Raw genomic sequence first — 18538 nt, 5'->3', positions numbered from 1 at the left:
TTGGTCACTTTCGGTTAGTTTTAAAAATGTATAGTTTTAGTTGACTTTTTATTATTTTAGGTATTTCACAAGGTTCAACGCAAATATTACAATACAAACAAAATTACTGAAGACATCTAACTCACACATCCAATCTCAATGTACATGCCTGCAAACTGAATATGTAGCAGTGATTTAGATTTAGAAGATGAAGCGCTCCCTCCCGAAAACACTGCGTCTCTCTCCTCCGGTGGGTGGGCGTGTTTTCTTCGCATCGTGTCGCTCCTCTGTTCGGTCACTCGGGTCTGGACTGAGACTCAGACTCGGACACGCTCCGCAGCGGGAGATGATGCCTCATTCATCTTTTTAAGGAGTTTTGAAGGAGAAGAACTGCAAGATGCTGCTGACGCTGCTGACGCTGCTGCTGAGTTTCAGCGGGACTGTACTGGGACAACTGGAGGACTCCAAATTTGAAGATGATGTTGATTTGGCGGACTTTGGTTTAGACATTGTAAGATTGTTAAAGGAGACGTGTTTGAGCTTTCTGTTGTCAATATTTCGTCTTCTAAAGATGTTTTTGTCTCCAGGCACCGCGCAGGGTCCCTCGCCAGGTGAAAACTATAATAACCAAGGTAAAACAGCTGTTTCAGTTACTGAGATATTGCGTGTTTATGCATTTTTATGTCTTTATTTTGGAGGATTGGAGGGGGTGGGTGGGATGAAGAGCAGCCTCGTGTGGATTTAAATTATAATTAAAATTCTTTATTTCAAAATTATCTAAATCAAAGATGAGAAGAAGGACTTTATCTTATCTTTCTGTCTTAAATCTGTTCATTTGTCACTTTATCTGAGAGTTGAGGATTTTGTAACAAACTTGTAATAGAATGCATGACCTACTTTTAGTTATTTAGAAGTTGATTTTGTCACTCTGAACCTCTGCACGTTGGGCGGAACGCATAGGAGGACTGCCAAGCGCGCAGACGTGCCAAAGTATATGTCATGGCCTGGATCTTAGCTCACGAGCACGAATTCCTCTCAGTATTGAGTCAGTGTAAATTTGGAGTTCTAGCTTTTGTTGGGATGAAAACTGAAGTGATGAATAATTATCGGTGCGCACAGCACCTCTGCGTAAAATCTTGCCAAATTTAGCCAAAGCGCCACCGGTGCATGTTTTAGTGTTGTCGTTGTTACTTCTTCTTCTTTTTTCTTTTTTTTAACTTTTACTTTGTAGGAGACAAAACCTCACATCCAGGAACTCTCCATCAAGACCACGATCATCTCCCGCTACGCTTTCACCGCGGTGTACTGCTCCTTGCTCAACCGCTACCCCGCCGTTAGTGAGGGTGTCTTTCAGTTTCAAATCCCCGCTAATGCCTACATCTCCAACTTCACCATGTAAGAGCCACACAGGCCATCTTAATAGGAACAAAAACTCCCTGATGGTGGACAAAATTATTAGTTAATGACTTAATAGACGGATAAAAGGAATAAAGCTGGTGATTTAGATTTTTAAATCTCGATTCTACACATCTTTAAATCTATATTTTCTCTTGAAGCCACATAACTCTTTCCCAGCTTATTGTGAGTGATTCTGCGTTCTTTTTTTTTTTTTTTGACGATTTTAAAAAGACATTTTTTCTTTTATCCTTTTAATCATCTTGCTGTCTTTCACATCGTTCTTTTAGAATGACATTGATCAGATCGTTCTATAGATAGCAAACATAGTTGGACTTGTGATGGTCTAAATTTGGCGCTTAAGGCTCAGTTTGCAGAAGTTTCATGGGCTGTGAGATGTGGTTAAAATGTCTTGACACACTAGGCATTTGGCCTATATGAAGTCCACCTGTGGCTGAAATAAAGCATCCAGAATCAACCTGAGTCAAGGTTATCAGTCAAGACCAAATGTGGCAGAAGTGGAAGGCATTTGGACCAAATATTCAGTGTTATCTGCACTCACGTCACTATTTTAATTACTTAACTGATATGGTGAATCAGATTCCAATAGATATCACTAATGATCACATGTATAACTGTTAGCAAATAACAGAACCCAGTTAAAATTAGATTTTTATATGCATTCATTTATTTATTTGACTGAAGCAGTTTTTGGATGTTGTGGAAGATATTTTATGTTTAAAAAAGGATTTAAGGGCTGGAAGGTTTTATGATCTTTCCATTTCTGTGCATATGTTGACAGGAAAGGGTGAGTTTTAATACACACACACACATAAATGCACACACACACACAGATTAGCTCACTTATGTTCAGCACTGGACTCCGTAAACAGCTGAAAACATGATTTCTGCTAACAAATTCTGTCCTTTGTCCAAGAAAATCCTAGTTAAACTGTAACAATAGGTGCTCATGAACATGAGCACCACTAATTCTCAACCTTTGACCCCAACACACCAGGATCATTGGGGGGCGTGTCTACCAGAGCGAGGTCAAGCCGAAGGAGAAGAGGGTCAAACAGGAGAGAGGAAAATCTGGGACGAAAGAGCCAGGTGATGCAAGGTAAGAGAGAATGAACAAGTGTCTGTGCACCAGTTTGAACTTAACTGTGTGGCTGCGTCCTCCGAATTACAGATTGATAGCATCCCATCTAAAAAGCCTTCTACCACTACAAGCACAAAGGGCGAACATGTGTTGGTGTGTGCGCGCACAAAGGCTGTAATGATCGTCTCTCCTCAGGCATAAATTGTGACCCAAGAAGTGACACATGGGAGAAGTGACATCATACCATTTACAACTGTCATGCAGAAAAGTGACATTTCATTAAATGTCATTCTGTGAGTCACAGACTCTACTGTAAATAGATTAAGCAGACAAAGAAGGACAGGACTGAAGGAAAAATGTGAGATTATTTGGAAGCAGTGAGTCCAATTTAATGATATCACCCCTTGGACTGTTTGCTTTACTGCTCCACCTCTTTAAAAAAAAATCATCCACCTCCCTTAACTGCTGTAATGCTCCTTCTCTCATCTATCTAAAGCTGCTCAGTTATTATTTCAATACATAAGGGCATGGTCAAGAAAACTTAATCTTCCCATTCATTTGAGATGCATGGTAGTTAATGTGCAACATAACGTTTAAAAAAATAGGCTAAAAGCAAATATAACTGCAGGCAGTTTCAATAAAATTTAGACAATTAGACAATTTCTAAATACCAAGTATGCTGTGACAGTTAATACTGTTCAATTCTTTTTGGGAACGCTGATTGTAAAGAGCTTAACGAGGCACAAAGTCATCCTTCTCTACAAACAAGAACTCCAAAAATTTGAAAATCTGCAAAATTTCAAAATCTCATAAACTTTAAATTAGCTCCATTTAGCAAATTCATTTCAGAGATTGCAAACTCCAAATATCATAAATCATTTAGCTTGTGCAAAGCTCCAAACAGAAAACTATAAACAAGTTATTTCCCCCAAAGCACACTACAGCTTTATCTCTTTTTTTTTCATATGCCATTTTTATTCTTGACGTTCTTCCAATATCATGTAACAAACAGCTGTGAATTTACAGTAATGTACTGTTTTTCATGATTACAGGAAACTTTGGTATTATGGCATGATACAGTGTTCTGTGAATGTAAAGGTTTAAGTTGTTGTTATTCTGGGTTTTTAGGTTAATGGTTGTGTATCTCTGATGAATTTCCCACTGTGGAAATTGGTTGGTTGAATTTATGGTCCCCACATTTGTTTCCGGCTACACAGAGAGGGATTGTGCAGAGTTAACTGACGTAGAGGATACAGGGATGCACTTGCATGTCATTCTCCAAAAAGCTGACAGTGCATAGCCCAACAGCGATGGCTTTATTTGATGGTGACTAAGAAGGAAGTGGAACAACAGCGTTCAGCACAAGCAGGAAGACATGTTAAAACAAATGTCAAAGATCAAAAAGCCCACACAAGAATATCTACAGTCAAGAGTTTTCATTGGTTTTAACACTTTACAAAGAAGCTTGTTGTCTGGCATGAGTAATATCTGCCTTGCATCAGGGGCTAAGCTAAGGGACCAACAGCACAAACATAAACAAGACCAGCCCACGTTATTAGTTGTTCCATATAATTTTGACACTGCACCCACGCACTGCTCCACAGCTGCAGACCTGCAAACTCTGCATAGCATCTTCAGATCACTAACTGAGCTCTTCAGGACTTTGCTAGCAATGAGCCACCATGACCGGGAGTAGTATTTTTTATTACTATGTAATGGTGGAAGTAGAGGAAATGCATCAAAGCTGATATATTGTTATAGTTCAGGATCATTGACTGCTGATAGAGATTACAATTGAATCACTAAACTGTGTGGCAATGGGGCAATTATCCATATTATACTGTGAAGCTTAGATTCTATGCATCACAGTACTTTATTTTTTTATTTTTATTTTTTTTACATTGAGCTGCTGTTGTAGATTACAGTAAGCAGACTGTAAAATAACTGTTTATTGCTGCAAGTCTAGCTGTCATTACTTTGCTTTAATTTAACAGGTAAGTTACTGTAATTTTGCAGTTTATTCCACCTCATCGTCTCACTTTCTTTGACTGCCTCCTCTCCTCTCCAGTCCAGAGCCAGAAGTGGAGGTGTTCAGAATGGCGGCTAAAATACCTGGTCGAAACCGGGCCGTCTTCCTTCTGACATACGAGGAACTTTTACAGCGCCGGCTGGGACGCTACGAACACGTGACCAGCCTCCGGCCCATGCAGCTGGTCAGCCGCCTCAGCCTAGACGTCACCATCGTTGACCATTCCCCCATCACGGATCTGGAGGTGCTGCCGCTCCGGAACGGCAAGAGCAACGCCGCCGCCAACACTGCAACTGCTCCTAAGCCACCAAACATACCAGGTTCATAGATATTGAGTACTGTGCAAAATCTTTGGGAAGTTAAAAGTTAAGACTGTTATTTAAGTTCCAACAGCATATAGACAACACAAAACAAAAATCAAACTAATAAAGCTTAATGGCATAAAGAAGTCTCGATAAATAGCAGAAAAAAATCATGTGCTTTTGTAGTCCATAAAATGTGGAGAGGCCAGTTTAAATTCACTGTTATAAAATCTCAGGCTCTTGATCCCTGTTAAAGCACTTCCTGTCTTTGTGCTCCAGCCAAGCCTGAGCTTCCCATCACCACTGTGATCAAAAACGAAAAGAACGTCTGCAAGATCACCTTCAGCCCCAACATCATCCAACAGGCAAAGATCACCACCAGTGGCATCCTGGGAGACTTCGTGATCCGCTATGATGTTCAAAGAGACACGGGGATCGGAGACATTCAGGTGAAAGAACATCTCAAATGTGCTTAATAAACACAGACAGGGCCAAAAGGTTTTTTTGAAAAAAACAACTCAGCGACAATAATTGTTATATACTATATGCGTGCTTGCAGATTTCCCATCCAGCAACATTTATCCACCCACCTGTTAGTCATTCTTTTCTCTGGCCTCCTGCCACCAGCCTCATGTCACTGCCAAACTCCTGTCTGTCTTCGGAGCAAAACTACAACTGCAACCGATCTCACTGGCTGCTGCACGTCTGTCTTTGTTTCTCAGGTTTTGAACGGCCATTTCGTCCACTACTTTGCCCCCAAAGACCTTCCTGCTGTGCCTAAGAACGTGGTGTTTGTGATCGACACCAGCGCCTCCATGTTGGGGACTAAGATAAGACAGGTATTGCAATACACCCAAAAGAAAACTATTGCATCAAACAGCAGAATACTAATGCATTTTTTCCTTAATTTATGGCAGCTGTAAAACTACCATTAAAATGAATCTGCAGCGTGTTCAGTGATTAATGTTAGGATAATCAACAACAGAAGGAAAATAAACTGTGCAGGAACAAAAATGTAATTCAATTTACTTTAAGGCTGTCAAATGTCTTTTGTACCAGTGGATGGGTTTCTGAGCAAACGATGCGACACTAACAAAGATCATGATGAAACTGAGATCTTGAGTTGGGAAATGGATGGTAAATGGAGTGGTACTTGTATGGTACCTTTCTGCCTAATCTGAGCAAATTTCTTCCTGCTCTCATTCATCCAGTCTCACAAACACATTTATAAGGTGCTTTTATCTTTACTAAAGCACTTTTATCTAACACTCATTCATACTCTGGATACTTCAACAGCCAACCCGTTCTGCCACCTGAGCCATAGCCGCCTGGTGGTTAAGTTGAGTTACAGTAAGACCAAGTTGTTAAATCTAACAGACTGATTCAATTAAATGTGTCTGAAAAACTAAATACTGGTAAAAAAAAAAAAAAAAAATCTGACAAAACATGCAAACACACTGGTGACTGAGCACTTTGCGAAGGTTATTCATCAATATGCAAAATGTCTCATTGGCATTGGTCCCTTGATTCATCGGCTGTGGCAATACTGGGCGTAAAGACATCCAATTAAAACAAGATTAACATCTCAGTCAGGAATCTCTGGTTTTGGTCTTTGTTTTTAAATTTGCTGTTTTTCTTTTCTCTCACTTTTACTTTCTCTGGTTCAGATACTACATTTCTGCTTGGTTGAGTTTAGGTTGGTTAGGATTGTGCTTTGAGTTGAAACACACTTTTGCAACATTAGTCCTGCATGGTGAAAACCTACAGTGCGTAAAGGCACAAACACCTTGCAGACATCTGTTTGACATCAGCAAAATTAAAAAGGGGGAAAAAATGGTAGTATGGCATGGGAAGGAAAAGGGGATGACAAAATCATAGGAGTGGTTCTTTCCATTTTGATTAGTCACTTCCTGTTGGTGTTTCTAAGTGTGCTGAATTTAGTAGGGATGGTAGAAACATGTCAAGCAATATCTAGTCAAGTACCAAGTCCTAATTTATTTTGCCTTATTTTCCACACTGCTGCCCATCAGTTTCTATATATTTGTCAATACATTTACATGGCTATCGCATTTTGATACCTAAAGATCGGCATAGCCACCATGACGTTATCCATGACGAGCGAGGGGCGGTATAAGAAATTCCCCTCTCGCCCCTGCGTGCGGTCTATCCTGCAAGCTCGGGTCCTCTACCAGAGGCTGGGAGCTTGAGGGCCCTGCGCAGTATCTTAGCTGTTCCTCGGACTGCGCTCTTCTGGACAGAGATCTCTGATGTTGTTCCTGGGATCTGCTGGAGCCACTCACCGAGCTTGGGACTCACTGCACCTAGTGCTCCGATTACCACGGGGACCACTGTTACCTTCACCCTCCACATCTTCTCGAGCTCTTCTCTGAGCCCTTGGTATTTCTCAGGTTTCTCATGTTCCTCGTTCCTGATGTTGCTGTCATTCGGAACCGCTACAGCTATCACTACGGCCATCTTCTTCTGTTTGTCCACCACCATTATGTCTGTTTGGTTAGCCACCACCTTTTTGTCCATCTGTATCTGGAAGTCCCACAGGATCTATATGTAAAATTCACCCCTATTTTCTATAGTGCCCCACCTTTAAGACCTCAATCACCCTTGCAGTGATTGACTGGACCACACAAAAAATAAAAACACAGCAAGCATATTTTTTGTGTGGGTTTTGGAGTTAAATAAATAAGTAAAGACTAGAGGTCCAGAGTGTGTAAGCAGGGAAATTTCTTTTCCAGTGTTAGTGTGTTTACAGCTCAGCACCTGCCTGTTTTCCAACCTGAATGTGCTTCGTTTGTTAACTGAAGGGTTCGCCCTTGAATTTTCCTGTTACCAGTGAGCAGGCTTTTCCTGTTACACATTGTGAGTTTGGATTTGGACAGCTTACATTTACACTAGGCTCATAGGCTTGGTGTATTTTCACATTAGAGTGTTACCCAAAAGTTCCACCCTGGAGCCGAGGTACCGGACATGAACCCTTCTCCTAAAGGAATCTGAGGAAATCTACATTTTCTGACCACCTCTCTTCCTTTATGAGGCAATTTCCCTGTTTTAAAGTTGAATTTTAAAAGCTGCACTGGATAGGAAATGTGACACCCCCACCTCCTCACTCCCACACTGGAATATCAATATCAGACCTTTTCCTCCATCTGCTGTAGCACGATAATCCCCTCAGCCAGAGCTGATCTTTGCAGCTGCCATGAAACAGAAAAGAGGAGAGAAAGTGAAAAACAGATTTTCACTGAGAAAGAAAAGTGGAAACTGTGAGGGAGGAAGGTCAGAGTCTATGGGGTAATGGAACTTTCTGGACAACAGTACCCTCGACCCTCTGATCCCTCTCCCCACCAACAGCAGCCCCAAGTGGGCTGCAGGAACAGAACAACGAGTGTGTTTTGATGTGGCTGCACAATAGAGGTTTTTCAGTGAAGGTCAATCTGTGGTTCTGACCCCTGCAGTATACACCCCATATAGACATCTAAGAAGCTCCTCAGCAACAAATCATATATCTCACCCACGCTCATTTTTGCAGATCTGAAGATGAGGATTCAACACAGAAAAGCAGGAAGTTTTGTCTCCAAATAACTCTTATTTCTTATTTCCCCTGTACTTAAATATGAAGAAGCAGCATGTTCTGTAAAGATCTGACAGAATACGGTATCAAGTTTTATGGTACATTTAAATTCAGTGGTTCCACATCAACAGCAAGTAGCTGAAGTTTATGTATTCATCAACTTTTATGCTCTGTCGGTCAAGTTTTGAGTAGATAAGACAGAAAACGTTACCACTGCAGGATAAAATGCTAATTACTTAGAAGAAAGAGCTCCAAACATTCTAGTTCAAGACCTAGCAAATACACTTTACACATGAGCTACATGTCACCACTGGAAAATGTTCTGTCTGTAAATCCAGAAATGTCCAAAGTTTTTGTATGTATACGTGTGTAGTCTTTTTAACATGCCACAGTGGAAACAATGACAGATTTTTTTTGGCAATTAAAGCAAATAAAGAAAGCAGGTAACAAACAAACCTTGTTTTCTTTCAAGGGATGATGAAAAGAAACGCTTCACAGTGATTGTTGGGATGGGGTTGGTGCTGATAGATGTTTTGAGTGTTTGCTTCCAACCCTTGCACCCCACTTTACAATACAATGAGCAGGAATGCAGGTTCAACTTAACCTAAGATAACCTAAAGCAAATACTGACACAAGCTCGAAAATAGCACAGAATTACTGTGAACATGACTGTTTCACCACGAGTTTCACCTGCAGGAATTCAATCTGAAATTCGTCACTGTAATAAGGATAAAAAAATATGTAAAATATTCAGTAGAAAAACACACAAAAGATGTGGGTTTGAATATTTAACTCAATATTATGCTGGTTCATGATCAGAAAATATAAATTAAAAACTGAAGTTTTATTTAATTTTAAATCCATAAAAAGTGAATGCTGAAAGAAACTGATAATATTTTGATTGCCACTAAATATGAAATGGAAAAGCCAGGAAGGGCAAAGATATCAAGGAAAATCTGCCAAAATTACAAACAATAATACCTAAAGACAAGAAAAGCAAAAAGTTTCCATTTTCATTTAAATAGTCTGAGCGCTGCAGTAAATTATTCATTTTGAGGGTCTTTATTCTGCATGAATTCGTGAATATTTGACAAAACAGAGACACTCAAACATTGAAGATGTTTACTGTCTTGTGATTTTTTATTTCCCTTCATCTGTGGCTGTCTCCCAGACTAAAGATGCCCTCTTCACCATCCTGAGGGACCTGCGGCCCGGCGATAACTTTAACTTTGTCAGCTTCTCCAATAAGATCAAAGTTTGGCAGCCGAATCGTCTCGTGCCAGTGACCCCCCTCAATATCAGAGATGCCAAGAAGTTCATTTACATGCTGGCACCCACTGGAGGTGAGACGTTTTTCTCTATGGTTCGTCTTTGTCTTGTCTTTTTGAAGACTTGAAGTAAAACTGTCTTTAATAACAGCAGTGAGGATCTTTGCTGAAAAATAGATGTTGTTGTAGACTTAAAACGGGAAAAGTGAGTGTTTAATAAGGACAGTAAACATATTAAAGTTTAGCTCAGTCACTGTGTTTCCATAACCTGAGATGTAAATCTAGTGATGTCCCTTCACTGTAGGCACCAACATCGATGGCGCCATCCGGACCGGCTCGTCTCTGCTTCGAGACTACCTCTTGGGCCCTGACAGCAGCCCGAACAGCGTCTCGCTCATTATTTTCCTGACAGACGGGCGGCCCACTGTCGGAGAGATCCAGTCCGTGGCGATCCTGGGGAACACTCGCTCAGCTGTGCAGGAAAAATTCTGCATCTTCACAATTGGGATTGGTAATGATGTGGACTACCGACTGCTGGAGCGCATGGCTCTGGAAAATTGCGGGATGATGAGACGCATCAATGAGGAGGCTGATGCAAGCGCCATGCTCAAAGGGTATGGCTTTGACATGACACCTTATAGGCTACAGTTGATATTTACGGGGCAATGAGCCCCATTTTGCTAATGAAGATGAGAGAATTTAAGGAAGCTTATTTTAATGTGTCTAAAATTCGCTTAAGATTATTTGACACTATGATCTAAAACCGCTGCAAAAGGACTCTGACATGGCTTAGCGTTAGGGGGTAAGTAACTGGTCGGAAACTGGTTTGAACATGTAGTCTGGATGAGATCTAAATTAGGTGTGAGGCTAGTCTGAAGTCTGTCTTGTTGATAAATTGAAACTATACCACAGTTAGCCTGATCTTCTTTTAGTCTGAAATTGGTCCAAAAGGTTCAACACTAAATTTGGGGAGAAGGTCTAAACTCTGAAGGTCTGGTACTTGGCTTTAGTCTGGTTTTTACTTGACAGTCTGATGGCTGTCAGCCTTACACTGATCTAAAACTGGTCTAAAGGTCAACTAACACTGACTCGTTTTCAAACCAAGGAAACAAAGGAAAACAAATTTTTAACCAGTCTTTGCTGGAATTTAACTGACCTTAAACTGGTTTAAAAAGCAGGTCTGAAGCCTTTTTATGACTGTAATCCATCTATAAGATTAACTGTTGAGAATTAGTCTCTTTCTATCCAAGCTCCTTAGACAACCCTGACCTGAATGACATGGGCATTTTATCACAAAACAACACAAAAAATGCAAGACAAACACTGAGATGTATGATTAAGTGATTCTTACTTTCAATAAACGATTACTACCCAGTGCCCTTCACCTTCATAAATTTATAATCTCATTCTTATTAAGCAATTAGCTGTCCTTAATTCCTCCCTTCTCCCGCTCTGATATGCCCGTGCATCTCTCATCGACCTATGAGGGAACCACGACCGCAAATGTGACGGTGCTGACAAAAGACGTCTTTAATCAACTCTCCCTGAGCTCTTTTTTTTCCTATCCTTGACGCATGGTCCTCTTCTCCCTCTCTCTTCCGCACTCAGACACACGAGGTGTTTGTTCAGTTGAGCAGGAATGTGTGTGTGTGTGTTGTGAAACCTGCGTCTGAGTATGTACGAGGGGTTAACAGACAGACTCCAAAGATAATAGCCCCTGATCTGCTTGAACAAACATATTCATCAGGAGGTGAGGAGGTTTGCTGTGACGTGACGACAATGACAGGCCGCAGGAACTCTGAAGTGGGGTGGCAGCAGCTTAAGGGGTTAGACAAGGGAGTTTATGGCCGGAAGGTGGCTTATTTGAATAAACAAGATGAGGAAGTATACTATAAGACCCTTCTTTTTCTGACACTGATCACCTCTCTCGCGGTGACACTGAACAAGCAAACGCAGGTTTGGAAACTCTATGCACAATGTGTAAAATTATATAGTGAAAAACATGCTTGATAGAATTTTTAATGTTAGAACTGTGTGTTAGCATTACTACTGGACTCTGCTGGGCAAGCAAAACCCAGCTTTACTGCTTATCAGATGTTCACCAATTAATAATCTATAATATTAAAACTTTTATACTTTATAACTTTTATATAATGTTAAAGTTGCAAAAAAGAACGCTGCATATTTAGTTGTTTGTCCAACTAATGCCTGACTGAGCTAATTTGATTGATGTCCTTCCAGCTTTTCTTTCATTCAGCTGAAACTCTTCATATATTTGTGTTCCTTTCTAGGTTCTATAATGAAATCGGAACTCCTCTGCTGTCTGACATAAGAATCAACTACACGGAGAACTCCGTCCAGTACGTCACTCAGAATCTTTTCACCAACTACTTCAACGGCTCTGAGATCGTCGTTGCTGGCAAGCTCACAAACGAAAGCGCAGAATCTCTCCACGTGCAGGTCACTGCCAGTAACAATGATAAGAGCATCATACTCGAGACAGACGTACCACTGCGAAACCGGCAGATAGATACAGAGAAGCATGTGAAGTTAGCCACTGCTGCAATGGCGACGGGCGTCAGAGCCCTTGGAACTGACGCGACACAGAAATTAGGAGTCGCTTTGGGTTCGGTAGCAGAAGACTTTGTGGAACGTGTGTGGGGTTTCCTAAGCATCAAAGAGGGGCTGCGGTCACGACTGCGCAGCCAAACCAGCAAGGACAGGGAAGGCCACACTCAGCAGGCCACCAACCTGTCCATGACCTATCACTTCCTCACTCCTCTCACTAACATGGTGGTGGAGAAGCCTGAAGTCCTGACTGATGGCACCATGGCCCCGGCGCCCACCATTACGCCAGGAGCCGGTGAGGCTACCTCACCTGCCAATGAGCTGCCAGGAGACACAGATGACAGAGAGCCACAGACACCTGACAGGGACCTCAACAGCCAGGCTTTATCGCGGAGCAACACAATCGGTAAGGTAGTGGCTCCCAGGTTTGGGGGTGCAGGGTGTCTGTAAAGTCTGTCTAATGAGTTCATGAGTATCTTCTTAGTTAAAAACTGTAAGCAAAATCTACTCAGGAGGAGCCAGAGGGCCATAACAAAATGATCAAGACATTGAACTAGCCCCCAAACTCTCCATACCTCAGATCTGATCAAGGAACAACCCCATCCACACAAACCCTACCCTACAACTCGCAACTCCAAAGACTGCAAATGTCCAAATGCCAGACACTACAGGACATCCCCCTGTGGAGCTTGAATCCTTGTCCCAACTCATGAAAACCGTTTTATCAGTATGGGGTAGAGTTACACAGTATTGGGCAGGTGGTTTCAATGTTGTGGCTATTTATGAAACAGAAAATGAAGCAAATATAGTTACACTAGCAAACAAAAAGAAGATGAAATTTGAAAGGAATTAAAACCATTATCTCATGTAAGAACATGCAGACTGTCTCTTATCTTTTCTGTCAAACCGCATTACACTAACAATTGATCCAAAAATAGTTATCGTTAAGAATTGGCATTAAGCAGTTTCTCAGGTTTGTTACTAAGACTGAATTTTCTCTTCCTTCTAGGTAAAGTTGTGAGAAGACCAACAAAGAAATCCATCACCTTCTCCAAGACATCGGGTAACTCCAGAGTTTCTGTACTTTTCCTCTTCTTTTTGGGGGGCACTGGAAGCATATATGCAGTGATGACATGGCACCAACTTAAAAGACAGAAGAAGGGGAATGTACAGTAGACTCGCTCTACATTCTGTGTGGGCAGCCTGTAATTTGGATGTCGGCAGTGATTACACAGACAGCGAGAGGTTCACAGATTCCTCTGAACCTGACCTGAAGAGAGGAAAGAACGTACAGGGTCTAATTGAAATGCCAACACAGGCACTACGTAGCATTTTAAACCTTAAGTGCTGTGTGCTAATGGAGTCTGAAAGAGGATGTTTGTGCATGTGTTACAGTAAAGAGAGGGAGGTTCATCAGAAGCAGTTAGTGAGGGCTAATAGCCCTGTCATTAGTGTTGCTCTGTCATCTCATTGCTCCCCTCTTCATCTTGGTTGGTTCTCAGGAAACTGTCGGTGACTCCAGTTGAACAAATAAACTCTAACCTAGGAGTAATACACAGACAGACACACGGATGTAAACGCATATAAGAAAATCATCTATCAGTTTGCTGTTTATTTTCACAGGTTTTCTTATCACAGAGTCATTTAATGCTGATAAATACCATACTTTAATTTACAGCTTTATTATTTATTTTCATTTTACCAGCAGCAATAATTTAGCTCGTTTTGTTTTCACCTCATTACAAAATTTGGTCCTTGAGGCAGTTTTGAGTACTTGGGCAGGTGTTTACAGTACGTCTCTGTGTGCATGTCAACAGATGTTGTCAACACAATATCACCACAACTCTGCAACAAGCTGTCAAAAAGCCTTTACAAGTGTGCAGCTGAGATGGGTTCGGTAATAATACAGGATTATTGAGTCCTGATGGTCAAAACTTGCTGCAGCTGTAATATTAACACAACATGACTTATTTTCTCATTTGAGCCACAGTCCTACCCCCTTCTTATTTCATAGCTACCCATTGTTGCACAATAATATTTTTTTTTCTTAAAGCACCTCTTCAATTAAAAACCCATGAAAGGCTGATTGGTTACTGTCGTCATCCCCCTGGACGGCCGGTTGGTGTCGACACCCAAGTTTGCGAATGTGATAACCGAAGAATACTGCAACACAGAATTTTTAAATTCATACAATAGGTGCATCTACTAAAAATCTCGGACGAGTTCAAATCTTAGTTACCTTGACCTCAAGGCCATTCCCCTCTGACCTTTTCACACAGACCTGCTGGTCACTGGATACCTTTTCTTCTTTTAGACCATTCCCTCACAGACAACAAACTATGTAACTTTTCAATACATTTTATCAGTCTACCAGTATATCTCCAGTATCTAATTGTGTTGAAAATGCTAAATATTTTTTATTGCCCTAACAGATTTATAAACCAATAATTCTTGCATGAGTGAATTGCATTTAATTGTGTTTTTCCCCCCTTAAACCCTCTCACAGCGGATGGTGACCCCCATTTTGTTGTTGAGTTCCCCCTGAGTAAACTGACTGTGTGCTTTAACATCAATGGCGAGCCTGGACACATCCTTGGCCTGGTCTCCGACCACAAATACTCTGGTAAGACTTGTGACTAAACCCTATACACCGCGTTCCAAATTATTATGCAAATGATATTTTTCTCTGTTTTTCCTAAATAGTCGATTCAAATGACAGTCGGCATAATTTTCGAGTCATCAGCCATTAGAGTATAATTCAAATGTTACTCAACAAAACTGCCAATGAAAACAGTATGTTTTTCAAAAATATAAAACTTAAAATGCTCTGTTCCAAATTATTACGCACACAGAGTTTCAAAACATTTTATAGGTTGTAGAGAATTTAAATGGTCATTTGTTGAATTTGCAGCATTAGTAGATCAATTTCACTGAAATCAAAAGGTATTTCAATCAAAAACATCTTAACAGGTCAAATTACATATTAACATAGGACCCCTTATTTGATAGCAGTTTTACAATTCTTATATCCATGGAACTTGTGAGTTTTTGGAAAGTTTCTACTTGAATGTCTTTGCAGGATGTCAGAATAGCCTCCCTGAGCTGATGTTTGGATGTGAACTGCCTCCCACCCTCATATTTTTTTGTTTGAGGATGCTCCAAAGGTTCTCAATAGGATTGAGGTCAGGGAAGAATGGGGGCCACACCATGAGTTTCTCTCCTTTTATGCGATAGCAGCCAATGATGCAGAGGTATTCCTTGTAGCATGAGATGGTGCATTGTCTTGCATGAAGATGGTTGTGTTGCAGAAGGCACAGTTCTTCTCTTTCTACCATGGAAGAGAGTGGTCAGTCAGAAACTCCACATACTTTGTAGAGCTCATTTTCACACCTTCAGGGGCCGACCAGCTCTCTCCCCGTGATTCTGGCTCAAAACATGACTCCACCACCTCCTTGCTGACGACGCAGCCTTGTTGGGACATGGCGGCCGTCCACCAACCACCGACCACTGCATCCATCTGGACCATCCAGGGTTGCACTGCACTCATCAGTGAACAAGACTGTTTGAAAATGAGTCTTTATGTAGTTCTGGGCCCACTGCAGCCGTTTCTGCTTGAGAGCATTGGTTAGGGGTGGCCGAATAGAAGGTTTATGCACAAATGCAAGTCTCTGGAGGATCCTACACCTTGATGTTCGCAGTGCTCCAGAGGCACCAGCAGCTTCAAATATGTGTTTCGTGAAATATCTAAGGTTTTCATTACGTGTCCAAGGCATTTAACTATTTCACGCTTTCCAACAACAGAGAGATCATTTTTCTTTCCTATATTGCTTGAAGATGGTGGTCTGCTTAATAATGTGGAACATCCTTCTTTAGTAGTTTTTCCTTTAATTGGGCTCACCTGCCAAACTAATGATCATAGGTGTCCGAGATTGATTTCAGTGATACAAAGAGTCCTGAGACACAATTCCATCCATGGGTTTAATTGAAAAACAACTTATTTAATCTTTATGACACTTAAACACAAATTGCATAATAATTTGGAACGTGGTGTAAAGGCACCAAAAATCATTTATGCCTTTAATAAAACATACATGTTCTGTGTTCTCAGGTGTGACGGTCAACGGTAAGCTCATCGGCGCCCCGGCACCACCGGGCAGTCACAAGCAGCAGCGTACTTACTTCAGCACTATCACCATTGTGGTGGATAAACCCCAACGCGCCTACATCGAGGTGACACCTAAGAAGGTTATTCTGGATGGACGGGACCGCATTGTTCTGCCCTGCCACTCTACTGTGTCTGTGGACAGTGGAGCGCTGTCTGTGACCATTGTGGGAAATTCGAATGTGACCGTGACGGTCGGTGGGAACATCAGCTTCGTAATCCTGCTGCATCAGTACAAAAACCCGGCGCCCTACCAGAGAGACCATCTGGGGTTCTACATCGGAAACAACAAGGGGCTGTCGCACAACTGCCACGGTCTGCTAGGTGAGTGTTGAAGGAGTATTCATCTGTAAAATCCTGTTGATCTGAGAACTCTAATCAATAAATACTAAAGCACTGTTCTCAACCTCTGGAGGCTGGAGCACTGACTTAAGTGAATATATGAATATTTGGTTAAGTAACTATATATGAAGTGATTATTTATTATTCACAAAATCCATGCATTTCTACATTCATCAGTCAGGAACAACTTTATAAAACAGCTGTCTAAAATGGAGTAGGTTCTCTTGGGTTGCAAAATACAACTCCAATCTGTTGGAGCATGGACAGGGGATCTCCATCGGTGTCCCTGAGGTCCACCACCGGCTTGTTGTCAGTTTGGATGTTAGAGTTAGTGGGGTGCGGCCTCTGGACAACAGGCGTGTGTTTGACCAAACTCTGGGGATGTGGGGGATTTAGAGGTTGAATCGATGCCTTGGGATCTTGGCCATGTTCTGAGTCATTCTTAGGGGTTTTTGTAGTAGGGCTACTGTCCAGGGTGTGCTTGGTGCGTAGTACATGTCAAAGCCTTGTATGAATGCTAAGACCCAAGGCTTCCCAGGAGAACACTGGATTATAATGGACAAGGGGTCACCAAAATCAAGAGGAATTATCCTTTGAGCATAGTCAATATCCAAATCAGGTAAAGCCAGAAATGTTCTCACTAAAACTGGAAGTGATTTTGCGTTAAGAAGCTACTTGCCAGGTTAGATCACTGCACTTGCGCCACTATACAAAGTTGAAAGTAAAAAAACGTCACATTTTGAGAAAAGGATAAAAGTACGTCTAATTTAAGTATTTAATTACAAACTAAGCTTTAGATAGCTACACTTTAATCTGGGCTAATCTGGCAGAGTAAAATAACCCCCCCCCCTTTTTCTTTTTTTAAATTTCCTTTCAGGTCAGTTCCTGTATGAGGAAGTAGGATTGGCAGAGCTTCCTGCACAGGGAGATACAAAGCCCTCACTGGTCCTGAAGGTGAAGAACCGCTCAGTGCCCGTTGTTCAGAAAAGTAGGAGGATCTACAGCGGCACACAGAGTGTGGACTGCTGGTTCGCTAGGAATAACGCAGCCAAGCTGATAGACGGAGAGTACAAAGACTATTTGATGTCACACATGTTTGACACAGGAGACTGGCCACATGGGACAAACCGGGTGTGAGATGAGCGCAAAGAACTATAGCTTCAGCATTTAATTACCTGACTAAACTCCTTTTAAAGATAATTATCACATCCAAAAAGACCTAAAAGCCTCCACACATTACGTTTTTTTCCCTACCTTCAGGTCCCTTCTGAATATATTTTTATTATTTCTGATGAAAATTAAAGGTTTTATTATACAATTTCTTATTTTTTACATTAATTATATAATAAAAAGTGTAAATAAAATAATGAAAACTAGAAAAATTTTAACGCTGCTTTCTGATATCACCTTTTGCACACATGTAAACTTAAAGCTGTAAATCACACCTGTTTACCACTGAGAACAACCCCACCAACTAACCCTTTGTCCTACTGCTGATGAATACATGTAAACCTAACACACCCTTACATACAGCACCTTGTCATCAGGTGGAGGTCACAGGGCTGCAGGCCACACCCACACAGGTGTGCTCTGGCCAGGTCTCATTCAGGTTGTCTGTCATCGTGCTGCAGCGCCCGGGCTGCCACAGGAATTCAACACCGAACACGAGTTCATGTGTCAATCATCTTTATTCATAACACAGAGTAAACACATTCGTAAGAAGCGCTGAGGCAGCTCACGGCCTGTGCATGACAACTCAGATCATGCTGTACCATGCCATCCACAGGATTACAACTTTGTTTATTAAG

The 18538-nt window shown here is 41.4% G+C and overlaps 1 protein-coding gene across 1 annotated transcript; it reads left to right on the top strand.

The window, feature by feature from the left end:
- Positions 1-295: 295 nt before the first annotated feature.
- Positions 296-18028, top strand: itih5 (inter-alpha-trypsin inhibitor heavy chain 5). The gene is made up of 14 exons (XM_063501001.1): positions 296-490; positions 567-611; positions 1211-1374; positions 2393-2494; positions 4545-4825; positions 5087-5256; positions 5530-5646; positions 9562-9733; positions 9963-10272; positions 11950-12632; positions 13236-13289; positions 14733-14849; positions 16335-16712; positions 17608-18028. The coding sequence occupies exons 1-14, from the start codon at positions 377-379 to the stop codon at positions 17865-17867; spliced, it is 2967 nt and encodes a 988-aa protein (XP_063357071.1). The 5' UTR covers positions 296-376; the 3' UTR covers positions 17868-18028.
- Positions 18029-18538: the final 510 nt, after the last annotated feature.

This window comes from Pelmatolapia mariae, linkage group LG17, assembly GCF_036321145.2.
Source record: "Pelmatolapia mariae isolate MD_Pm_ZW linkage group LG17, Pm_UMD_F_2, whole genome shotgun sequence".
Taxonomy (NCBI): domain Eukaryota; kingdom Metazoa; phylum Chordata; class Actinopteri; order Cichliformes; family Cichlidae; genus Pelmatolapia; species Pelmatolapia mariae.
This window is presented reverse-complemented; position numbering and strand designations above follow the sequence as displayed.